The 27,425-nt window shown below is 34.3% G+C and overlaps 1 protein-coding gene across 25 annotated transcripts in view; it reads left to right on the forward strand.

Moving 5' to 3' along the window:
- CASK (peripheral plasma membrane protein CASK) overlaps nt 1-27,425 on the forward strand; it is a 471,051-nt gene that overhangs the window by 321,042 nt on the left and 122,584 nt on the right. For 6 of the 25 annotated variants that reach the window (XM_067762350.1, XM_067762351.1, XM_067762348.1 and 3 more), the window contains exons 2-3: nt 4,195-5,082; nt 24,407-27,049. The exons of 15 other annotated variants lie outside the window; for them this stretch is intronic. In XM_067762350.1, the coding sequence (XP_067618451.1) occupies nt 26,519-27,049 (531 nt within the window). In that variant the 5' untranslated portion in view covers nt 4,195-5,082; nt 24,407-26,518. Of the gene's footprint in view, nt 1-4,168; nt 5,083-24,406; nt 27,050-27,425 lie in introns of those variants that run through there. 4 more of the 25 variants (XM_067762349.1, XM_067762354.1, XM_067762357.1 and 1 more) reach the window with 4 other exon arrangements.

Raw genomic sequence — 27,425 nt, forward strand, 5'->3', positions numbered from 1 at the left:
GATACTTACATAACATATGAGCCCTGATAGTTTTTTCTATGTGTGCTTCAAGTTCAAAAATTCTAAGGCCTCTGGGTAGAAAAGCCCTCAGTTCGTGTATACTAGCCAATGCCGAGCTTTTGTGATTGAGTCTAGTTCAGGGGTTCATTCACTCTGCCAATGACTCGGAGTTTTTATGAAGAGACATAAAGGTGATGGTGTGGCGTCATAAGATACCAACGCTTCGCCTACAGAATTTTACTCACAAGAGGCAGATATGCAGGCCTTTTGAGATTTTCACAAAAACATTCACATCGATTTTGAATCCATATCGTATGATATTTTTTTTGCAGTTTTTGTAACCGCTATAATGTTTGAACTATCAATTCACTTCTCCAATCCTACATGAATTTAAAAAATACTAGATGATTCTCTAGCCGGGAACGAAGGACAGTCTCAAAACCTTATCTAACGACTTGGGTTATGAATCTATATTGCAATTTCTTAGCACGGTTATAAAGTCGAATTAAATATACAGGACTTTTTTACAAGATCGTCATAAAACGGAAACCAAATGCAGCGGGGAGACAAAACCTTCTAGCGAAATGCCTCCAAATCAATATACCAAATGTCTTTCCTTTGGTCATTCTGAATTAGCAAAATGTTGTCTAAACTAATTTGATAAAGTGAAAAGTAGGGTAGATTAAGCAAAAAAAAAAAAACTTCAAAATACATACATTTTGGAGTTGAATGTCTAAGATTCGTACAGTTAAATATATTGTGTAACATGTAACCCTTAAGTTCTCTCATGAAAGCATCTCCTTGACACTATTTTGGAAAAAACTAACATTTCGGAGGTCGCCATAAGGTTAACATTTTCTTGAAAAATATTCGCCTGAAAATTTTACCAAGAGTACTCTCGAACAAAATCATTATACAAAGAACGTCAAAAGACGCAGAGAATAAAAAATTTAATTTTGGCCTTAAAATATGCAACAAATTTTAAAAAAATCCTTATTGACTCTTTCTTTCCTACATAGGTGTATTAATGGTTAGATATGAGCTCAAATGACATATCAGCAATGTTTTTATAAGCTTTTATTTACTTTCCCTTGGCTGTTGTCTGTAATCAAATCTTGCAAGTTAAATTTGATACACTTCGCGGTGTCCGATTGAGCAGAAATTTTGCACACATGTATAACTCCGATGACAATGCAATATTACTTTGCGAGAATTCGATAAATTACTCGATAACAGAGTTATCGGTAAAGATTTGTATTCACAAGGGAATAAAATCCTAAGTCCTGAAGAACGCAGGTAACTTCGCTTTGTTTGTGTATGCAACAAACGTAGAAGTTAGGCTGTTATCGCTAAATGGTGCATACTTTTTGTTGCATACTTTTCTGCGCACTTGATTTTGTTTTACAGATTTTTGGCGATGGAGCAGAGCAGAGATCTGCAATGAGTAGTTTGTATACTGAACGCGACATAGGCAAAGTCACAATTAAATATGATTTTAAGGTAGTTAACACTCGAATAGAAGAATTTGACTGTTCAAAGTTGACTTCGAAGAAACCTTGTAATGTTGTTGCATTAAAAGAAATGGATAGGATGAGAAAGGTTACAAATAACTAAGTAAAGATTACATACCTAATTTAAACAATATTTTACCCTACTAAAAATTTAAAAAAATTCATATTTAAATTAAATTTAAGAAAAAAGCTTTTCTAATAACAAGCTTCTATTACTTGTTAATAAAACGAACTAAAAAGTAAAAAATAAAATTAAGGAAAAAAACTTTTTTAAAAATAAGCTTTTAATATTGGTTAATAAAATTAACTAAAAAGTAAAAAAGAAATTGACTGTAAAGAAAATAACACTGTACAAGTTCATTGTAACCTTTAACGATAATTAGGCTTTATCGTCTGAGACAAAAACAAATTATTTTTAAAAAAGTTTTTTTTCTTTAATTTTATTTTTTGTATATAATATGCAAATTAAATAAAGTATACAAAACTGTTGCATACTTTAAGCCGAATAATTTCTAATTTTTCTTCTAGGTGGTCGTTCACGTTCTTTGCACAATGTATTTCTCTGAGAGCACACCAGCTAAAATTTTTCTACAAACAATTTTCTAGAACATTTTATCCCTTTAGCTACCTCCTAAACGCTATTTTATAAAAACTTTCTAAAAAAAGGGGTAAACAAGCCTTTCATGAGAGAGATAACTTGCTAAAATATTCTACAAAAATATTCGTCGTAAAGTTTTACGTGTATTTAATTAGCGAGACATGCTCATATTGCTTTATAAATTTTTTTTTTGTTATTGATTTTAGAGAAAAATTACAAAGTTTACAAACGGCGATGGTTACTAGGACATGTTTCTGAACTCACTTCTTCATCAGCTAGCTTCTCGGGAGCTGAGCATTGAACTCGAAATCTTCAACAATCATACTTTGTACTAGTGTAAAGGCTCACTCAGTCATATGAATGCTCCGCTGCTCGCTTTGTAACTGGCCTCTAAATGTTGCCGTTTTGTTGCTATTCCTTTATTCACCATTTAGGTACATACTTATTCTATATGCTTTTTAATCCTAATTGTGTGGAATAATTATAGGCGCGCTCCAAGAGCTTAGTATATAGTTATATACAGTTTTATACATATACATATATATTTCGAACCGGTATCTGTTTTACCCCATTTTTCACTTCTAAAATTACTCAAGCAAAATATTTAAAATTTAAAATAACCATCGCAAAGAACACAAACGTTTTCTTTCATTCAGAGTTGAGGTTATTTCGCCTCCCAAAATTGCTCTTCATACAGTTATTAGCAATTTCTAACGGATTTTATCAATTTATTTGAAATTTAATTACAGCAGAAGATAGCAGTGGCAACTTTTATCAAATTACATGAATTAATTTCTTTTTTAACTCCTATGATTTTTGTAACTGGAATGATGCAAACTAATCTCAAAAACGTTTTCGAAAATTGCAGAAAATGTTTCACTTTTTATTTAAAGTTTTCTGACTGTTTTTTTAGTATGGAGTTTTATAGCTCAAGAAATTTTAGTCTTACAAAGTACAAGCTTTAGGGCTCTCGAAATTCGCATTGTTTTATGGCAATTTTTTTTCCGAGGTATTGACTTGTGTGCGCATGTATTAAATTACGTGCGTAAGCGAAGCCTTGCACTGCCGCGAGCAAATGGCAATTAATGTAGATATGTATATGTATAGGCTTAAACTTCGTGTGTAAACATAAACATACGGTTCACCTTGTAGTATATTTTCCACCTCTAAAAATTGGTTTACGACAAGCAGAAGCATCAATTTAACGGTTATGTCATCATAAATCCACTTTTTCCATTTATCATTTGGAAATGTCTAGTTGAGGGGTCGACTGCTAATACGCTACCAAAAATATCAAGAGAGATGTCAAAAGACGCGTATTGACCTCGACAACAATAATCCGAAGGCGGAAAAGAATAATTTTATCTCTGTCCCGAGATATTTGTAGTTGAATTTGACGATTTTCATGTGGTTGTTGTAATGTTGTGTACCCACAAAAAAAAATTGTGAAAATAAGTGTTTTGCGCGGATATAGTTTTGGTCTCCCAACCGGTGTTGGACCCACCCAGGGTAATTTTTTATAAGCGCGGCCGAAGGCCGCCAATGCAGAAAGGTGTTCTGCACAAAAATACTATGGATGCCACCCCCGGTTTCGGAGGGACCCGCGGATCATTTTTTTCTTAATATCTTTTGAACGAGATAAAATTTTTATTTTCCGCCTTCGGATTATTAATACTGATATCAAGACGCGTCGTTTGACACCTCTCTTGATATTTTTGGTAGAGTATTAGCAGTCGACCCCTCAACTAGACTTTTACCTATCATTTTTCCCCTATCTGTCTCTTTTTTTACTATTCGCTCTTGTCATTGCGATAGTAAGGTCTTCCGTCATCAATGTCGTTGCTGTTTATTCACTTTGATTAAAAAATTTTAGGAAGCACGTCACAACAAAAAAAAAAAAACAAAAAAAATTTACTGAAGCGCTTTTAAGAAAAGAGTCGAAGAAAAAACCTTAAATGGTTGTTGTTTTTTTGTTGTTGTTGTAATGCTCTCGAACTTTTTCATTTGACGCGCAATGAAAAAGCGGAAATTGAGCAGTGCTAAATACGACAAAGCGAAGAGTATAATAAAACAATTTTTTTTTAGCAAATAAAACCTTTGCTATAAAAAAAAAAACACAAAGAATAAACTTTGAAGTAAACGAATATTAAAATACAAATAAGAAGAAGAAGGAGAAGTGGAAGCAGAAGCAGAAGAAACTTTGTCTACGTCTGGCAGCGTTTGGACTTGGACTTGGTCGCGATATCGATGGTACAACGTAAACGTAAAGAAGGCGCGTAGCAGCAGTGAGGTGTAAGCACGCACATACACACACAAACACATATACAGAGACACGTATACAACACACACATACGCAAAAGTTAACACAAACACATTTACAAACTTTAACACATACACAATTCAAATGTGCATCACTTCGTGCCTGTGCTTAGCACCTGCCTCAGCCGTGTAGCTTCAGCAACAGAATCAGCCTATCTCTGCGTCAACATGAAATGAGCTAACTCTACTACTATGCGCTGTTTATAGTGTACAAAATATTTAGCAGAGTTGTGCGTACATACACATTCATACATACGTACGTACGTGAGTATTGGGGTTATGCTCGTATATTTTACTGTTGCTGCTGCCTTCATCCAAAAAGCTATTATTGATTTTGGTTTCAAATGCTCACACGTACGTATACTCATACACGCATGCAGCCATCAGCGTAGCCCTCGTTATCCTTGCTGTTGTTGTTGTACTCATCGTTGTATAAACTGCTAACGAGAGAGGCTGGCAACTAATATTCAACATTCTGCAACAAATAACAAATGTATATATTGTGTTAGTACATCATTTGTAGTGGAGCATCGTGTGCGGCAAAAACATTCAAAGTCGTTGTCAGAGTCAAAATCGGTACTGGAAAAGAAGAGAAAAACTAGGGGAGGAGTAGATAGCGCGCTGAACATTCATGAAGATACTAGCAACATTGTAGTAAGTATGACTTTGTCATTTAGGTTTTTATTTTTTGCACAATTTTCTGCATAAAATTTTTTCGTTTTTGCTTATTTTTATACTTCACTTTTTTTACCGTATCTGTTAGTTTTTTTTTTGCATTTGTCAGTTGTTGTAATTTAGCTATTTTTTATTGGTGTGTATATTTGCTTAGATTTCGCTTTTCTTTTCATTATAACTAACGTATATATTTGCTATACACAGTTTTATGCAAAATAATAAGGGCAGTAGTGACCTAAGGGTTATATGGAGCTACCCTTTCAAGTGGTTGCTGCGTAATTTATAGCTTCTCCAACCCTCATCCGCCAGTGATAAATCCAGTTTAATTAGCATGCGAAACTCTAAAGAAGAAGAATAGTAGCATAGCGGCTCTGATCTACGAATACTACCCGGGTTTTCTTTATCACATATCGCTCAAAGCGATAGTATTTCCATAGCTTGCAAAACTGTTCAGCCTAAAAGTATGTTATGATAATACTAGCGTCGTTAGCGTTTTGTTTCCAGCTAAAATCTCTGGATGATCTGATTAACCTCAGCTTAAGCTCATTATAAGTCTTGTTCTTGCCTTTTTGTGTAATTTTTCCGCTCCAAAACAATTGCCAGCAACTAAAACATTCGAATCTCTCTTTCGATTTTTGAAATTTCTAGTTTTATTCTTACTTCTAAGTGAAAGGCAGCCTATCTTAGTTGCCGGCTGTAACATCTATCACAGCGAAAAGTTAAAGAACGCCACTTCTCACATTTTGTCCGAAAAGTGTGTTTTCTCTAGATTAGGTTGAAGAACGCCCCCTAAAAACCAAACTTGGTTTAAAAATGATCTACACATGTCGGCTCAAAATCTACTACATTGTTATACGCCCATTTTATATATCACTTTTCGTAGGTTTAATGCATGGATCATTATAAAATTTTCTGAAAAAATAAAAATCACAGATAATTACTGCCAACATTTTTAAGAAACTATTGTGCGACAAAGTGTGTACTCGTTTGTAAGCCAATGTATTTGAAGTATTTTCGGTTATCTCTTGTCAAATTTGGTTTTGAACACAAATTTATTTTGATGTTGTGCCATCGTCAGTGCGATTGCTACTTCTAATCTAAAATTTGGACTAAAAATTACTAAAAACCATGAAATTATACAAACAACAAATATACGCTGGAAAAATAAATAAACACTAACTCTAACGAAGTCTTCGAACCTCTTTCAATGGTTTACAAATAACAAAGCGAACCCACTTAATAACGACAAACCAAATCAACAAACTCACAAAATAAACCAATAGGAAAAAAATACTGACTTCTACCTATATTAACTTACCGCACAAGAGACTGGGCTGTACAAGCGACTCTTATCCGTACAGAAACAACTGCGGACGACGAGGTGTAATCGTCTAAGTGAGACTTATTCGTAACTTTATCTTTGCCTAGCAGCAATTCGCTAAACACCTGGAAGCCAGTTTCACCGTTAGAATATGTGCTAACTCAACGGCCCAACATAAAACGTTTCAAATGAGCTGTTTCTTAAATGGACAGCGGTCACCCAACCAAACCTAACCTAGTCATTTCAAAAAACTTTTTGGGCTTCGCGTATACATATCCTCTTATCCTATCGATAGTGCTGAACTAAGTTTATATGAGAGTTTTACTCTGTAAGTTTTTTTATACTTTGGGAATCTCTGCAGTTTCAATCCTCTTTCGGTCCCTTTTTGAAAAAATCCATACTTGTACCAAAAATACGATTTTTCGATTTTGAAATTTCACTGTTACATTGCATAAACATCAGGATTATATACAAATCAAGATTCCGTGTCATTTCCTAACAAATTTGCAAAAATTATCTAGAACGTTTTCGAGCTGTTTCGGAAAAAATCGTTATTTTTTGGTCAAGATATAAATTTTTTAGTTTGTTATGAAGTAAAAGTTTGATATTTAAAAAATCAATACAGAACTTATTTTTTATGATTCTTGGATATCAGAAACTGTCACGGCCGAAAAAATGTATTTTTGGCAGAATCAGAGAACGATACGAAAAGTAAATTTAAAATTTGTATTCTGATAATCAATAACATTTTCTATCTGGCTTTCAAAGAGTGATCTAAAAACCATTTAACTTTCATTAATATTGGTTATTGCCACACTGAAAGAAATGGTGCTAGTAAAATCAACAAATCGGTTCTGTTGTTCTTGACTTAACGGAGATTCGGTGAAATTGATCGAATTATGGTTAATTCGACCGAGTTCTTTGTAAAGCGAACAAATTAGTTTAGTAATTTCAACAGAAGAGAAATTGTCGCTCTTAAGATAATTCTGTAAAATTGACAGATTCCTAATCAGTCTAACTGATTTTTTTGTTAACACAACTGATCTCACTGGTCATTTCAACAGCGATCAACAGTCAATACATGAGCAAATTTCAAAGAGGATTTTACGCTCACTGCGCTCTCTACTTAGCACTTATGTATGCTGTGTATTATATGTATGCACATATTTACATATGTATATGGCGGCCGCCGTGGTGTGATGGTAGCGTGCTCCGCCTACCACACCGAAGACCTTGGGTTCACACCACGGGCAAAGCAACATACAAATTTTAGAAATAAGGTTTTTCAATTAGAAGAAAATTTTCCTAAGCGGGGTCGCCCCTCGGCACTGTTCGGCAAACACTCCGAGTGTATTTCTGCCATGAAAAGATCTCAGTGAAAACTCATCTGCCTTGTAAATGCCGCAACATAGGTACTTTCGTACAAAGCTGTCGCACCAACTTTTTTTGGTCATTTGACTACTAAAACGGTCAATTACGAATCAACGATTTGTGCGCAATTGATTCAACATCTTGTTGCGATGGATAAAAATTGACAGAAATTTGGGTTGAATTGACCCTTATTTCGGTTGAATTTACCAGTCTTTTCCTTTCAGTGCACGCTTTAAGAGGGATTGACGAAACGGCCTTACTTAGTTAAAATTTTCCCAAATTATTAAATAAAATACCGAATTTTTTCAAAAACGGTCCCACTTAAGATCTGGAATTCATTTGCGAATTGCTTTGAAAACTGCACAGATTATAGAAGTGATATTGCTACTAAGACAAATAATTGAGTTTTTGTAAAAGTATACCATTAGCAATATTAATTTTTTGTTTCGCAAAATGTTCAAAAAAATGCACAGATTCGGGAATATGAAAAAAATTTAAGTCAGGGAAGTTTTAATTTAAACCAAGCTAAGCTGACTTTTTTGTGGAACTTTTTGTTTTCTGTTTTTAGTGTTTATATCATCTTCTATATTCCTAGATACAAATGTAATTTTCCTCGTTGTTTTTATGTTTGCTAAGCACCTTTTTTAATTTAATTAGCAAATTTTTTCTTAGTTGACTTCAACAACATTTTTTAGGATTTGAAGAATTTTTTAATATTAGCTTTTTTATGTATCTTTTACATCTTATGTTATTATTATTTTGTTCAGCTTAACCACAGTAATTTTATAATGAAGATTATTTAGCACTGCACATTTAAGGCCGTGCATCATCCATACTGGCCGCAGTGTTCTGTCCTTTAGCGGGTACTCATTCGCTGGTGCCGCTTCTGAGTTTCGTCTTGACTTATTTGGTGTTTAGCCTTTTAATTAAATTAAATTTTTCTTTGTGGTTTTTATGCGCAATATCCGGCACAAAAGTCAGCGACTTGTATACACTAGGGATGTTCGAAAATTCTGGAATTTACGCGATGTGTACTTTTCTACACGGTCAACAATTTTAGTTTAGTTGTTAAACCTTGCACAGTTTACTGCTGATTTTAAGCTTTTTAATACTACTTTTTAAAACATGAAATAATTTTAAGCAATTTTTACAATTTCTAAGATATTTTGGTTTTAATTTTAATCCAGACACTTGAAAAATGTCATTTTCGTTGAAAAGCTTAAAATTAAAACAATACGTACCGCGTTTTAAAACTTTTTTGGTCGATATTAAAACTTTTGGAGGATAAATCCAATTTTTAATATATTTGGGTTTAAATTTGAGTTGAGAAATTGGAAAAAATATTATTTCCAATGGGTGGTTTAAAATTAAAACCTCAAAGTCTTGCATTTTTTACTAGCAGGGAACTCACATTTAATATGTTTGGGCTTCGATTTTAGATCAATGAGTGGATTAATATAAAAACCAAAAAAATCTACCCTTATTCCCGTTATTACCTAAACTCTTACATTTATTTTCAAGTTTTCCTGTAGATTCTGTGGTTTAAAGTATGGACCGTTTTTTGGTCTGAAAAGCAACTTAATGTTTTAGTTCTAGCAAGCCAAATTTTTCACTTAAAATTTGTGTAGAAATATCAACTTAAGAAAGTTTTAATACAATTATATACACATACACAGACATGATAGGGCAAACCATTGAACCAAATAACAAAATAATTAAAAAAAAAACATAATTCCCAGACGATTTTCTATTTAGCTGTGCTACTATTTTTTTCTACCACAACTGTATAAGTTATATTATTAGTCGTGCTATCGCTCTATTCTTTTTATGCATCTTTCGTAGTTGGCTCTTGCTTCGTTAGAAAAGTTTCTACGCAGCAGTTGATTAATCGGAAATACCAATTAAATTAAGAAGAAATTTTCAACTTCCAGCAAATGGTTGTGCTTATTTTAGTTGCTTAGCAAGCGAAAACTGCAGGATTAATTGAGAATTATAAACTTTTTTCTTGCGTTTTTTGCTCTTTTTATTGTGAAAATGTAATTTTTTCAGTTATTGGGGTAGTTCGTTGTTTATTTATTCTTTTGATTAAAAAGTTTTCAAAGCTTAAGGTGTTTGTATGTGGTAGAGATTAGTACGGGATAGCGGTACAAATGGAAACCACGGAAGTAATTTAGAAAACTAGCTGGCTACAACAGGGCGAAAGTTGTAACTCTCGATAATTTCACGTCTAAAATCAAGCTCTCCATCCTAGAGCTAACTCCGTTCCACTAGATATGAAGATATATTTTGTATTTTGTTGTGACCTCATTCACCCAATTAATTAGAAATGTAGTCATATGGGCAAATCCCAAAAACTTTTACTTTTTTATATACACGGGTTTTACACACGGGCAAAAAACTTAAGGCCAGAAAAAAGTACAAGGACATTAAGTTTGATACTTTTTTTTTGTCATTTTCAATATTGACAGTTTTTTGCATATAGCTTTTTGAGGCAACTGAGTATTGAAATTTTGATTATGCACGATAATAGCCTATCAGGGGCTAAAAATACCTGGGGCTTCAAATTCGATGTACCCATTTCTGTTTTGAAGGTAGAGGCAGAAAAGCGGAAGCACTTGATTGCGTAAATTTTTTGTGGGCACAGCTACAATTTTACTTTTATCACTTCATACCCGTTTGTTAATTTTTTCTCTATACCACAGTAGTATATAAATATTTTGAATTAAACAAAAAGTGCTATAATACATACATCTGCAAGATGAAAAGGAAAATAACTTGCATTCCGAAAGCCTTCTATGGTTTCGTGAACTCTAAACGAAGAGTTAAAGGGTTTCCGTCTGCTTTAAAATACCAGGAAGATTTGTCTAGCGACGTGGTGGACCAGGGGTGACTCTAGACTTTGTTTGTACGATATGGGTATCAAACGAAAGGTGATAATGAGTATTTTAAAAAGGAATGGGCCTTAGTTCTATAGGTCGACGCCTTTTTGGGATACCGCCATAAAGGTGGACCAGGGGTGACTCTATAATGTGTTCGTACGATATGTGTATCAAACTCAAGATATTAATGAGGGTTTTAAAAACGAGTGGCTTAGTTGTATATGTGAAGGCGTTTTCGAGATATCGACCAAAATGTGGACCAGGGTGACCCATACCATCATCTGTCGGGTACCGCTAATTTATTTATATATATAATACCACGAACAGTATTCCTGCCAAGATTCCAAAGGCTTTTGATTTCGCCCTGCAGAACTTTTTCATTTTCTTCTACTTACTTAATATGGTAGGTGTCACACCCATTTTACAAAGTTTTTTCTAAAGTTATATTTTGCGTCAATAACCCAATCCAATTTCCATGTTTCATCCCTTTTTTCGTATTTGGTTAGAATTATGGCATTTTTAATTTTTCGAAATTTTCGATATCGAAAAAGTGGGCGTGGTCATAGTCGGATTTCGGCTATACAACACAATACAATGCAAAGTGAGTTCAGATAAGTACGTGAACTGAGTTTAGTAAAGATATATCGATTTTTGCTCAAGTTATCGTGTTAACGGCCGAGCGGAAGAACAGACGGCCCACTGTGTATAAAAACTGGGCGTGGCTTCAACCGATTTCGCCCTTTTTCACAGAAAACAGTTATCGTCCTAGAATCTAAGCCCCTACCAAATTTCACAAGGATTGGTAAATTTTTGTTCGACTTATTGCATTAAAAGTATCCTAGACAAATTAAATGAAAAAGGGCGGAGCCACGCCCATTTTGAAATTTTCTTTTATTTTTGTATTTTGTTGCACCATATCTTTATTGGAGTTGAATGTTGACTTATATACTGTAAAGATATTAAATTTTTTGTTAAAATTTGACTTAAAAAAAAACAAAATTTTTTAAGTGGCCGTGGTCGTTCTCCGATTTTATTAATTTTTATTAAGCATATATATAGTAATAGGAGTAACGTTCCTGCCAAATTTCATCATGATATCTTCAACGACTGCCAAATTACAGTTTGCAAAACTTTTAAATTACCTTCTTTTAAAAGTGGGCGGTGTCACGCCCATTGTCCAAAATTTTACAAATTTTCTATTTTGCGTCATAAATTCAACTCACGTACCAAGTTTCATCGCTCTATCCGTCTTTGGTAATGAATTATCGCTCTTTTTCGGTTTTTCGAAATTTTCGATATCGAAAAAGTGGGCGTGGTTATAGTCCGATATCGTTCATTTTAAATAGCGATTTGAGATGAGTGCCCAGGAACCTACATACCAAATTTCCTCAAGATACCTCAAAATTTACTCAAGTTATCGTGTTAACGGACGGACGGACGGACATGGCTCAATCAAATTTTTTTTCGATACTGATGATTTTGATATATGGAAGTCTATATATATCTCGATTCCTTTATGCCTGTACAACCAACCGTTATCCAATCAAAGTTATTATACTCTGTGAGCTCTGCTCTGCGGAAATTCAGTACGTACTTAGCATTGAAACATTGATAATTTTCTTTTATTTTGTTTGTACATAATTATCAAAGTATTTTACTTAAAAGTACAAGAAAATGTTCTGCAGGAAACGGAAAATGAACGTAAAAATTAACAAAAGTCTTTGCAGGAAATTAGAAGTTGGTTCGTAGAGAACCAAAAGTGCAACAAATGCAATTAGTTGTAAAATTCAATATTATCAAACTGGGGGCATAAAAAGGTGGAAGTATACAGAAAGTTAGTAAAAACAATAAATTGAAAAAAGTAAAGGCAAATATTGTTTCCTTTAAATGACTGTAGAGAGGAGGAATAACTTCTTAGAAGATGGTACATATAGAAATTTAAGACCGCAAAAATACATATGTATGTGCACTTCCTATACCATATAACTATATAGCAACATACAGTGAAGATCACCTAAATAGCGCACTTAAATTTGTATAAAGCTAACAACAAACATTTTATATTTAAACGTTTTTGTTAATTTCGCAGCAAAATACAATGCTTTCACAACACAATGCCAGAAAAACTCTGTATTAGTACTCCATACAAAATTTAGTAATATTCACAAAAATCTTTAAAATGTTTTGTGAAAAGTATAACGTTGTTATTAAGAATTTTTATTTTTATTGCGTATGCCATTTTTTATAACAAATTGCAAGCTTCAAGAATCTATGTATACGTTTGAATTCCAAGATTTTTTCTTCGATCCTAATGCAGGTAAAACACACAACACTACCAATTTTGAGCCGTGTGCTCTTTATTAAAATTCTTTATAGAATTAATTAGTTTATTCTAACAATCATAAATATTATTTCTAGTTGCTGTTTTATTTGAAAAAAGTTTCTGTAAAAGCTATTTCTGTCATATAAGGTTATTAAGAATATTGCATAAAATAGGCGTTGGACGATTTTGCCAAAATTTAGCTGTTTCGGTTGGTACAGCAGTATAAATTCCTTATGCGGCCTCTTGTAATGTAAAGAATAAATGCCCAAGTATTCAGGGTGTTCAATTCGTAATAATTACTTAATGTGTATTTTTCATTCAATACAAATTTTTATTCTTACACTAAGAAAATAAAGTGGAATATATGAGGTCAAGCTAATTATTGTATTAGGTTAGGTTAGGTTGATCTGGCCGGTCCATGAGGACCTCACATAGACTGATTGAGTCCGTGGTGTTACGAGAAGTTTGTTTTAACGACCAAACTGAAAAAGCGTATCAAAAACCAGGACCTATGTTATAAAATAACTCCGTCCTCTTGGCAAATACTAGAAGCTTCCTAGGACTTAAGCCACTTGCTGCTTCTAGATCTGACAGCCTTATCACTCCTAATAGCTGGAGTCTTAGCCTGGCAAGTGCAGGGCACGAGCACAGAACGTGCTCGATCGTTTCCTCCTCCAACCCGCACTTCCTACATCTGCTATCACTGACCAAGCCTAATTTAAAGGCATGTGACGCCAGAAGCCAGTGTCCAGTCAGAATACCCGTCATGAGTCTACAGTCCTCTCTTTTTAATGATAGAAGCAACTGTGTTAGTCTAAGGTTGTAAGACCTACACATAACCTTCAACACTTTACAGCCCCGCGCTTGAACCCACGCCTTTCCTGCTTGGTCGATCATGTGCACCTCTCACCCTGGCTTAATCTCGCCCAGTCTAATTGGGACGTCTACGGAGCAAGCTTCAAGGGATGCCTCATTTTTAGCTAGTTCATCCGCTTTTTCATTCCCATATATTCCCATATGGCCTGAGACCCAATATAGATGTATGCTTCTCCCTGTCCCGATTCTCTTCAGAGACTGCTTACACTCCAACACGCATTTAGTTGCTGTGCTATGCGAGATTATTGCCCTAATTGCTGCTTGACTGTCAATATAAAAGTTAACACGGTTGCAGATTAAGCTATTCTCTTCCAGGGTTTCTACTGCTTTGGTTACGCTTAATATTTCCGCTTGAAAAACGGTACAGTAATCATCACAGTATACGACAGACACGAGCAGTTCTCCAAGAGTGCGGTACATGATTCAGTCTTATGCACCCATCGAATATTATTTTAAGCCATTCCGCGACCGCTCTACTTGAAACTTGTAGCATGGCCGGAAATATACCATCTGGGCCCGGTGGTTTAAATTGTGTATGGAACAGTAGTATTATTATTTATTATTGTATTGAATGGTAGTATTATTTTCTGCATCTCAAAATCATCAGAGTTCCATTACCCTAATTCCTTTATCTCTTTTAGTTGATCAAATATTAGCAAATAATTGAAATAACTGAAAGTAATTGATATAACTGATCAGGAATTGATAAAAGATGTATTCATTACTAAGTACCAGCAAAAAGCCATTGTACATGATAATTAAATTTTTTAATAACCAAATATTTGTAATTGACCAATTACCAATACCAAGTATATGCATTACTGCACAGCTCTGAAAACTCATGTGAATGATGCTTGAAACTAAAAGCGTGCTATAAAGGGGAACATCGCTGTAGAAACATAAGTATTTGTATAATAAAATCCATTTCGAATATGATGAATAATTAATTGCGCTTGTTTACTTTGCAAATGTGTAATTTATGAGTAAAACTTACTTACTTACTTAATTGGCGCTTAACCGTCCAAACAGTTGGGGCCGTCCAACAAGGCGCGCCAGTCGCTCCTTCGCTCCGCCAACCGGCGCCAATTGTTCACACCAAGGGAGTTTAAATCGTTTTCCACCTGGTCCTTCCAACGGAGTTGGGGCCGCCCTCTACCTCTGCTTCCATAGGTGGGTTCCGATAGAAACACTTTCTTGACCGGAGTATCATCTCTCATTCGCATAACATGGTTTAGGCAGCGCAGCCGCTGCGTTTTAATTCGCTGGACTATGTTGATGTCTGCGTATAGCTCGTACAGCTCATCATTAAATCCTCTTCGGTACTCGCCATCGCCAACGCGTAGAGGTCCATAAATCTTTCGAAGAACTTTTCTCTCGAACATTCCCAAAGCAGCTTCATCTGCTGTTGTCATGGACCATGCTTCTGCCCCATATAGCAGGACGGGTTCGATAAGTGACTTGTAGAGTATGATTTTCGTTCGCCGAGAGAGGACTTTACTTTTCAATAGCCTACCTAGTCCAAAGTAGCATTATGAGTAAAACACATTTGTGAAAAAATTGGTGTGCGCGTGTAAGAAATTAGGAATATGGCGACAGCGCTGGTTACTCCGACGACCGATGTGGAATTTTCCATAGTAACAAGACTACTGAAAAGTAAATTTATGTGTACATAGAAATAAAAAAATGTTAAAAGTTCTATTCCATTTTCGTTTTCAATTCAATTTACCTAAATAATTACCAGAGATACGATAACTTTTAGACACTGACGAAATTGATTATTTATAAATTTATTGCTAGCGGTGCCCTTCACTGATTTGTCAAATAAATACAGGAATATTTATGTATGTTAAGTAATGTAAATGTTATTCACGGCTCACAATAGTGGCGCTTGTGCAACAACAATGTTAATACAATATTTCAACGAATAATAGTTGGAATATATACAGCAGCGAACAGAAAAATTGCAGTGGTATTTTTTCCCAAATTCCGTCAAATAAATTCTTTGTTTTTATTTTTCATATTTTAGAAAGAAAAAATCTATGAATTTTGTTACTAAAATTATACAAAATAATCTCAAAACCATTTTCGAAAAAGTTATGAAATTCGAAAAAATTTCGAAATTTTCATTTAGACTTTTCTGAATGCCGTTGAGTGTATGTAGTTTTAGTATTTTTGATTTTCTTCAATACAAAGTGTGGAAAATTTTTTTAAACAAGAGTAAACCTGAAACATTTTTCGAAAAAAATTGTCAGAAATCAATGCGAATTTCAACCAAAAATTGGTTGAGCTACAAAATTGCATACTAAAAAAAACTTCAAAGAACTCCAAATAAAATATGCGAAATTTTTGTAAAACTTTTTCGAATTATCGAATTTTTCGAAAACGTTTTCGATACTGGTTTGCATATTTTTATTTACAAAACTCAAAGAAGTTCCTTCCTAACATATCGAAAATAAAAAAAAAATAAAAATTCAATTGACAAATCTTGACAACAAATTCCACTGCTATTTTTCTGTTCGCTACTGCATGTATCTACATCTGTAGGTACATACCACATACCAAAATTTCGGTCATTGATTACATTTTTATTTCGCTTAAACTGCGATAGCAGGTTTTCTTATTAATATATTCTTTGTGCTGCTTTGCTCGTGCTCCTTTTGTTAAATGATATTTGAATGATGGATTTGCTTCAAATGCCAAACTTTAACAATAACTAAATTCCTAACAATGATATATCCAATATTTCGGTGTCACTCATGTCAAGCTCATGAATAGAAAAGGCGCGAATTCCATGGTAAAATATTTAATTCAATCATGTAAGCACTCGGAAACAGGCTTACATGATATTACATTGTGACTGCTTTCATTTACGTCCATTTACCATTATCTAAAAAAAACCTCATGTTCCTATAAGGGTGTATGTATATTGATTAATATCCTTATTGTATTAGATTTGTGACCATGCAATGCTTCAATGGAGAATATAATTGATTATAGTTGTCCTAGCAAGTAATTCGTGATTTTGACTTATTGGTTTCAGAAGCAATGTTATTTCAAGGACAATTTACTTTGTCACTCAAATTGAACATTATGGATTTTTTAGGACAAAATGTAGTGAATAGGCCGGCACTGATGCTATCTGGGGTAATTTTTTTAGAAATATTTTTCTCCATATCCTTAACAAGTCAAGTGTACCCACTCGAAAAACTAGGTGACTCCAATATCCATGAAAGTTACCAACTTGCGATAAAGGAGAGACCGAAATGTGAACATAGTGCGATGAAACATGGTTTTGAAATTTCGCTCTTTCGCCCTTTAGATTATTATCAATAAATATTTAGCACAGCAAGTTTTCACTTACCAACCAATTACACGAAACATATTCGTTAGCTTAATGTGATAATGTGCTAAGTCACTTTTTTTGAAAAATTGTATTTTAATGCAGTTATAAAACTGAATTCAAAATACATCGATCACAAGAAAAAATATTTTAATTTTTAATTTTTACGTGCTGTTTGCAATGGTGTGTAAATGTGCCAAGTCGTCAACTGTTCAAAAAAAGTGTGCCAAGTCAACCAGTCAATAATATCAATCTGAATTACTAGTCATTTCTTTGTGCGCGCATTTTATTTACTTATTTAATTCATTCTGTCTAAAAGTACATGCTTTGTTGTTCTTGTTGTATTAACGATAAAGACACTCCCCGAAGGCTTTGGGCCGATGTTGATGGTCCTTTGCCGCATATGGGTCCGGTACGTTCCGTTAACGAAGCACTATTAAGGTACTAGTCCGACCATCTCGGGGACGATTTATATGACCAAATTAAACCTTCTAGGCCATCTCGTCCTCCCCACCCCGTAGTTCCATGAGGAACTTAGGGGCGCCAGATCCTCGGCTGTCATTGAAACAGAATTCGCCACGAGTAGGTGAGGTTGGCAATTGGGTTGGAGAAGCTATATATTGCTCTGGGTACCCCTTGAGAGGGTTGCCTACACAACCCCTTGAAATTGGATTCACCAAATTGAGACATACCTTTGGTGTTTGATAAATGCCTTGCGCTGACCATAATCTACTTCAATTTTTACATGTCGATAACTACATGCTTTGTTACAGACTAGTTAAAAATAGAAAATAATTACAGCTTAAACTTATATAAGCTGTTATTAAAATTAAGAACACTACTGAATCGATTTGCTAGATGTAATATAGTCCTAGTTATAAGTTTATTAGTAACATAATTCGTTTTATGAGTTATTTCGATAAATAATCTATTATGCCAAAGATCACGCATTGGAATATATGGAATGAACAAATTAGATAAATCAGAGCAATTCGTGCTAAAGTTTATTACATTATAGGCAAGCATGAGTGAGATTCAAGTTCTTTTGTCATGCAAAGCCTGAAGACCAAGCAATTTGCACCTGCTGGTATATGATGGGAGACCGTCTGGCCAGTGAAGCATATGTAAAAATTTGTTGGACTTTCTCAATTTTATAGGAGTTAGATTGATAGAAAGGATTCCATATTATTGAGCAATATTCAAGACGACTTCTGACCAAGGATATATAAAGTGCCTTCAACGTCATAGGGTCCTTAAAGTCACTGGTGTTACGTCTACTGAACCCAACCATTTCAACAAATTTTGAAACAACGAAGTCAATGGTACAGGAAAAAGAGAGTTTGGAGTTAAAAATTACACTCAAGTCTTTACTCTCTTGACAACGATTAAGTTGTCTTTTTGGAATAAGACAAAACACAGCATTTGTTTGAATTTAAAAATAAATTATTGTCTGCGCACCATCCGGCAAAAGAGTCCAGATCAGAACCGTTAGAAATAGTTTGACAAATAAATAATATTTTTTGTGAAATATATAGTTTTGGTGTTTTATTTCAATTATTAAAGGTGAGGAGTGATGGGAAAACATATTGAGTAAAAAGTGCTAAGTGAGGAGATAACATTTGTTATGAGTGCGGAAATTGTGCTAAGTCATAAAATAGCTGCTGGTTTGGCATACATGATCTATTTATCTTTTTCAAAGCTTCTACACTCAAAAGCATGGCAATTAAGGTATCCTCATTCACAGTTTTGAAAAAAGAAGGTTATTTCATAAGTTATTAATTTTTTTCGTCTCCTGTAAAATTCGTAAAAGTTGGCTTAGCACATTTTCACATTAAGCTAACTATATGTCTTTATACCACTTGAAAAGACGGCTACCGTTGCGTATACGTAACTTTTTATTATTATTTGGTACCTATAATAGAGTGTTATACCAATTTCACACAGAGGCTTAATGAAATAATTATTCAAGTTTTCTACATTAAAGCCCTAATTGCCCTCAATCTTCCATACAAAATACAAATTCTTAAGTATCTCGTTATTGTTTTCTTGAATGCCTAAACGAGTGGAAAATCCAGTCGGTTTTGCTTGTTGCTTCGAATTTTATTGTCAATGTAACAAATGACAATCAAAAATAAATTATTTTCAATACTCTAAGAAAAATAGAAAAACACGAAAAAATTAAAAACTTAATTTTCGCTGCATTTGCTGCAAAAGATAATATGGCTTTTTCGAAAATAGGCACATATTTGGTTAGGTGCAATATCTATGGGTAGTTGCGCATGCACTTTATTTTTGTTGTATTTATAGTTAAGAAGGAAATGGCTGCTTTCCGTTTTAACTAGTTTTTGTAAAAACCAAATATTTTTTTGGAGCTGCTGACAGATGTTCGCTTAATGAAGCAAAAGATCCTGTATGAAAAGGGAAACTTAATTATTTCATTAAATAGAATTGTGATTCGATTAAGTTTCTGTGTGAAAACGGTACATATATACAATTATTTTAAAATTCTTTGCATTCGCTTTTTCAACATTTAAAAATTTTACTAATACGGTCCGGTTTATTGTATTCATGAAAATGAAATGGTATATTAAGTAAGGGCTTGATTCTGTATTGCGAATGATAGCTCAGACGAACGATTCGCCTCCAAACGATTTCGCCTAGCAATGGTATTCCCTATCATTTTCGTGCGGCCTTTTCGTTTCTTACTTTATGTCAAACAGGAAGGCGAACCGAAATGATCAGGATGACAAGCTGAGTTGATTTAGCTATGTCCGTTAGTATGTCTGTCTGTTTGAACGCAAACTAGTTCATACAGTTTTGACATTTCTTGATAAAATTTGGTGAGCGGGTATATTTAGGTGTCCGATTAGACGTTTGTCGGAACCGACGGGATCGGTCCACTACAGCGTATATCCCCGATACAACCGATTTTTCAAAAAAGAAGGTTTTTGCCATTTACTCCTTTACTTTAAAAGCTAGAAGACTCAAATTTCACAGAATGGTTACATATAAGGCGTACATTGTTGTCTGAAAATATCGTCAAGATCGGTCATACATGTAACATATATCACATACAATCGAATATTCAGATATGAGGTTAAAAGTAATTTTGTCATCGTTTAAGCCGCTAAAAGCTTCAAATTTTAACAGATCTCTCTCAAATGCGACACATGTTAATGGCTGAATGATCGGTCCTATACAAAATATATATCCCATACAATGGAATGTTTGTGCGATTCCTTACTCGTTTTAACAACTAGAAGTTTTAAACTTCACATGATGCTTACAGATATCTCATATATTATTGTCTGAAAAAATCGTTAAGATCGGTTATATATATTGTAACGAATGTTAGCAGCACTGAGCGATGCTATCGTCTCTAAGCCGATGCTAAGCAGTGACGTGAATTCACATCCATAAACGAAACAATAATTGCGTCTAAACATATGTACCATGTACGTATACGAGCAGCGGAGAGTCAATGCACAAACACATGCATATATCTGAGATACTCCTGAAAGTATGCAATGAGAAAAAACTATAAAATCGTGCAATTGTAGTTATAGCTGAGAAGTTTGAGAGCTGCTGGACTAGTAGATTCTGGAAGTGCCTAGAAGATGCGCACGTTGAAATCAAAGAGTATAAAAGGCGCCAATTGTAGAGGCGCTGGAATTCAGTTTGATTTGAGATTTCGATTAAGACGCTATCTAGCGAGCAAGAGCAGTATTATTTTGAATAGAAGAGTTTCATTTGAGCTATTAATCAGTTTGCAAGCTATTCGTTGCAAAGTTTGAGTGTTATTGTGAAGTACTTTAATAAAGGCCATTTTGCATTATTAAATATTGGAGTTATTTATTCAACAGTTTAGTGATTCGAACTGAGCAGAAGATTGCAAATAAGGGGAATTGCAAGTAAATTCGTTACAATATAATAATATATCCCATACAACCGATTGTTCAGATAAAAGGTTTAACGTGATTTCCTCCTCATATTAACCGCTACAAGCTTGAAATTTCACAGGGTTTCTAAAATGTTAACTTGGATATTCGAATTAGACTTTCAATTGCATATCCCAAAAAAAATTTTAGAACCTTAACTAAAATATGTAGGATTACTGACATCTATTAAATTTCATTACAACAATGATTTTTTGTTCTTTTCCCAACAATAAGCTTTGCTTTTTTTTTCAAAAATTTTGCAAAATTATGTTACTTTTTTTGTAGTTACATATGTTACAATTAAACTAATACAACTTTAGAATTAATACATTCTTTATATACACACATATATATATATGTATATTAGGGCGGGTCGATTTAAAAATCGCTCATTGCTCTGTGAAAATCGTATTCTAAACCTATACCTCTAAAACGAATTCTGGTGTCCCCCAATTTGGGTCGAACTTTTGGGTAGGGGCAAATTTTGAAAAATCCTACTTTGACCCATTTAGAGTGCGCAATCGAGTCCAAATGTATGACCGACCCCCACTAACTTTGGAAGCCCGACCCACCGATGCCACTGGCACACCCCCTGGAACCCCCCTGGGGGTTCACCATACAAACATTTCAAAAAATCGCCGGTTTTGCACTTTACATGGAAAAATCAGCGAAATGCCTATGTTTTTTCTTTTTGGAGTTTATTTTTCTCTTTAGAACTCTTTGTGGCGTTCGGGAACCCAGCCGCATGCACATGGAGCTGCCTTCAAATCGCATTTACATGTTCCAATGTTAAAAAATTGTTTCCAGAGATTTTACATACTCTGTAAATTGTTGGGTGTTGTTTCTTCTCTTGATTTGCTCTTGATACTTGTCAAGCAATTTATTCAATTTATTAAATACACTTTTTTTCAGCATTATTTCCATACCAAGTTTTTCCCAAATTCCAATCAACTTATCTTGTACTTGAATAGTGAATGATTTATGGGAAAACTTTTTTTTTTCTGTTTTAGCACGTTCGCTTAAGTAAAAATAATATCTCAAGATATCCAGATGGGTTGGTAAATTAAGATCAGTTAAATCAGTAGTGTATGACTCGGAATCATGGGCGTGGGTATGGGCCTGTGCAAGAATAGTTGCCTATTTAATCGTGGATCGGCCTTCACCTCAAAAACGCCCAATTACCAGTAAAGTAGTAGTGATTCACATGTGTTACTATGCATTTTGATAACGGGTCGTTGCTTAGAGCTAACTTCAAAAAATGGAAAAATAAAATGGTCTTGTATCGAATCAGATCTGGTTCTGGTTTTCAAGATATTCTGCAATTGCATGTTTTACTGGAAGCTGATTCAACTCAAATTTGTTTTTTTTTTTTTGTTAAATATTATGACAAACCAAGATAACCAACTGACGAGATTATGCTGACATTTATGGAATACTCAAAAAGACCAAAATATTGGCAGTTGCCTTTGTATCTCATTCCCGAAAAAATTTAGTTTGGATTACATTTCTTTACAATAAAACGTGCGACATGAAGGTATGAAAATCAAGTTTTTCGGCTGCATTCAATGCGTACATTTGCTATGAAAACTAATTTTCATTACAAATATACAAATACCCTTGCGCGATCATTTACCTCATAAACGTTTTTTAGTTTTTATCAAAATGTTATCGGAGTGTTACCAATTTTTTTCGGCGTTTTGTAGATTTTTTATCGAGAAGCTATCGAAATGTTATCCACAACTTCTCGATTTGCTACGAAAAGGTTTCAATTTGGAGTGTTCTCGATTTTTAATACGCTTATATTAGCTTCACCTGTATGTTTGTTTGCATGTAGCCGACTCCTTTCCACTCGATTTTGGCCCACTTTAAACGTATAGATTTCATTCAAAGTTTGTGCACTTATCAAAGACCGATCACAATGAAATAATTTTATGATAAGTCACACAAGGTCAATTGAACTTATGATCGCTTAAAACTGTCATAAGGTCAATTTAAACTTTGCGCACGTATCAAGGGCCGATAATAATAAAACAACTTTATCATGAGGTAACTGAAATTTGATGGACATACGGTCAATTGACCCCATGAACACTTCTAATGGCTTTGTGGTCAGTCGAAACTTTTGGCCATGTTTTAAGGGCAATAACTTAATGCGGGGTGTGACACATGGATAACGGAGACTGACATACTGTAACATAAACTGTTTGTGATTAAAAATTATTTTCTAATTTTTATTTCGGTAAGCTAAAAAAGCGTGTTTCTTAGTTTTATTCATTTATGAAACATATACCGATACAATTTCAATATAAAATCGATGACATACTTCCATATCTATAACCCGATAACAAGCCGATAACAAACCGATTACTCGATGTTAATGATTCGCTTTCGATAATAAGCCGTGTAAATCAATAACTCTTCTGTGTTTGTTATTACCGATAAGAACCCGACGAAGCTCTTCTCAAAAATCACGAAATTATTTATTTCTGTTAAAGTTTCGTATGTTGTGATTGTAACCCCGAGCTAGCTTTAGTTAACCAAAAACATAAGTCTCTTCAAAGCCTTTTTTCCCGGGGGTGGGATTCGAACCCGCACTCCTACGATAGTTGAAATGGTTACAAACGCATTCAGCTACGTCATGCCTTAGTTGTTGTAAAGTTTTTCCCAAGAAAACATGAGTTGTCTAGACGTACAACTCAATATGTACGCATCGAACTTTGCAAGAACATTTTTTATTTTTTTTTTTTTAATTTGTGGAAAGTTAGAAAAATCATTCAAAATTAATCCCAATTTTTGCAAATAATCCATAAGACTGTGTGAGTGGCTTGTAAAAAGAGCACAAGAACAAAACTTCATTCCAAGTTCATGTAACGGAATAGCATGGGTTTGGCTGATGTGCAACTCAGTGCTTGAGCCTTGCTCCAGACAGGGCTATTCTTATAGAAAAAAATAGTTTTTTCAATGCTTTGATTTGCGCAGCTGTAGTTTTATTACTTTCTAAAAACGTTGACTTGATTTGATTGCACGTATACAAATTTATGTATGTATCTTAATTTTTTTGCATATTTTAAATTTATTATTTATATTATATGTTTAATTTCTGTTTGTTTTTTATTGTTTATTTGAAATTTATTTTGTTTTATAAAATTTATTTTTGTTTTTGTTTGGTTAAAATTTTTTATTTAACAATCAAACAATCTGCTGAAAAAATGTATAAAAAATTTAATTAATTTATCGTTTTTGCATTTATTTCAGAACACGCATGCAAGTTTATTTGTATTAAAAAAAAAAGTTAAAAAAATTTCATAAATCAATAAATTATTTAAATTAAATAAAAAAACTCTAACTAGTGAAAAAAATGTGATGCGAATGCATAAATAAACACTGAAAATAAGACAATTAAAAGAAAAAACTTAAAAAAAAAAATTATTTAAAATTAGCGCACAAATTCGATATCAATTACTACTGTAAAAACAAAACCAAGAAACAAATCCATACAATAAATACACAAATACCTACAAGTGTTTGTATATATATACACTAAACAGAGTTTATAAATAGTAAACATGTACATTTTGTACGGTGATAAAAATTAAAAAAAGGAGTAGACAATTTTTTAAAAATTTAGTTATAAATAAATTGGATACGAAACAAAAAAAGAACAAAGAAACATAATAAAAATGTATTCCTAACAATAAAAAAATTTATTTTTATGCATTAAGTAAAAGCATCGTGCCAAAGTTAATATAAATTCAGTACTCGCTTAACAGTTTGTGTAGTTATTCATACATACTTATGTAAATACATGCATACATATGCACATTCATATACAAAATGAATGCCGTACGTTTTGGAACCAACAGTGCTCTCCTTACAATTGTTATTATTGGTATTACATACCATTAGGCGTAGTTATTGATTGTTGTTATTGATTGACATACATACATACAAACACATACACACACATCTAAAATAATTGAAAAGTAAAACCAAAAAAAGGACAAACTAATAAGCATAAAAACGTTCATACATACATCAGACGACACGTTAAGTTTTTGCAACAAAACCAAAAACGAATAAGCAAAAGTCAGCGAAATCAACTTGCAAAACGACGAGGGAGGAGGACAACGACGAATGCGCATAAAATTGGAAAAAAATCCAATCATATAATGTGAACAAACGGGGAAGGCTGTAGATGTCAAGAACAAGAACTACCATTAAATAAATGGTCTGATTTCATTGCGAAATTGAGTGTTGAACATACAGCCTTTGACGATGTATGCTGTACTTAGTGACTGCTACACACACAAACGTGCATATGAAAGAAAAACAAAATGCACAAGTAAAATTACTAGCAAGCTTAGATAAAGTAAAAACAACAAGAAAATTTAATCAACAACAAAAAATATACCAAGTTGAGCCAAGAGAGGATTACAAACTAATCCATCAGTGATGATGTTGAATTACCATGTAACGCCTCTGCGACTAAGCAACAGTGTACACGCCCACGAGCAACTTGCCTACTTTCAGGCGCACAAGCAGCAAATACTATAGCAACAACTATTACAACATCAGCAAGAAGAAAAGTTAGCACACTCAAAGCAGCACTAGCAACAGGAGTTTGCTAAGAACTATGAGTAGATAAAAACCACAAGTTTTTATTGAACATTGGTGACAGAGTAGCAAATAGCAAAACAACAACCAAAAACGATAAGCTGCGGCAGCAACAACGAGATATTAAAGAAAGAATTGCGAAAAGATAACACAAAACCAGTGATATAGCGCCCAAAAGTAGGCTGCGATTCAACTGGTAGCGTCCTAAAGTGCTCTTCAAAGCAATTACTGCGACTCTTGTACCTCTGACGCTTCGTTTAAGTGTGTCACGTATCACTTGCCTCCTCTCGGCCGCTCTCTTTGTTCCACTACCGTAATATGGAAAATGTTCACTAATTTACGTACTAAATAAACATTTACTCAAGGCAATCATCATCACCACCACCGCTGCCGCCATCGCATAGACGACTACAATGCTCTGGTAGCGAAGATAGTTTTGCCGTGGATCATTATTGCGGCAGTAGCAGCAGTATTATCAACGCTCATACGACACCACACGCTGTGCAAAGTAGTAGTAGTTTAATTGGAGTTGTTGGTGCAACTGTTGGTGGTGGAGTTGTTGGAATTAGCGGTGGTGCTTGTAGTCAATGCTCAACAACATCGGTAGCGGCAGCAGCAGCAGCGGCAGCAGCGAAAAATGCTGCCGCAGCTGCAGCGGTGGGGCAAATATCAACGTGCGGTGGCGGTGGCAGCTGCAGCGGCAGCAGCAGCGGTGGAGGTGGAGGCGGGAGCGCTGGTTATTACAGCGGACCAATGTGTCATCATGGCATACCAATAGCGGGTGGAGTACCACCACCACCACAACAACAAACGCTGATGTCCGGTGGCGACGGCGTCGGTGGACGTTACAGTGTCATTGGCGGCGGCGGTGGTGGTCTCAGCGATCGACGAAATACATTACATAGCAGTAGCAGTCTATTGGGTTCACATATATCGCTGGGCGGTATGAGTATAGGCGATGGTAGTGGACGTATGGGAGGCAACAATTTATTTGGTTGTGATACATTGCCATATATCTCGTCGTCAACGCGTGGTCCCAGTCATTGTCGCAGCTTAAGCGGTTTGAGAAGTTTGAGTTTGGGATTATCATCAGCATTACCACCACCACCACCTCACACACTCTTCAATCCTTGTAGTTCAAATAGTTTTAATTCAATGCAGGCAGCTGGTGCTAGTGGTGGTGGTGGTGGTGGCGCCTCACGTTGGGGACCGCGTACATCGTGTCCAATACACAGTCCATTTCGTGTGCGTGCGCCAAATGGTTCAATATGCTCTGGACATCAGGTAATCAAAATTTGCTTTTGTTGTTGTTGTTTGTGAAGTATGTTTAAGTATGTATGTCCTATGTATGGATATGTCATATATATAATCAATACAAACTTCCCCATCCTATTTAAATAAATCCGTCTAAAGAAGTGCCAACGATATGTGCAGCCGCGAGCAAGACAATTATAGTAAAAATTATTAACAAATTTTATTATATATTTAATTGAGGTAAATTCTTGAAAATTTGCAATTAACTATGTTGAAAAATTTATGCAAACAATTATAAAAAACGTTCTCGAAAAGTGTTTAAAATATCCCATGATAGTTGAGATTTTTGATATTTTTCTAATTTAAGAATAAACTTCAATGAATTGTGTTAGTAAAGTTCTGCAAA

This window comes from Eurosta solidaginis, chromosome 1, assembly GCF_040869045.1.
Source record: "Eurosta solidaginis isolate ZX-2024a chromosome 1, ASM4086904v1, whole genome shotgun sequence".
NCBI lineage: Eukaryota > Metazoa > Arthropoda > Insecta > Diptera > Tephritidae > Eurosta > Eurosta solidaginis.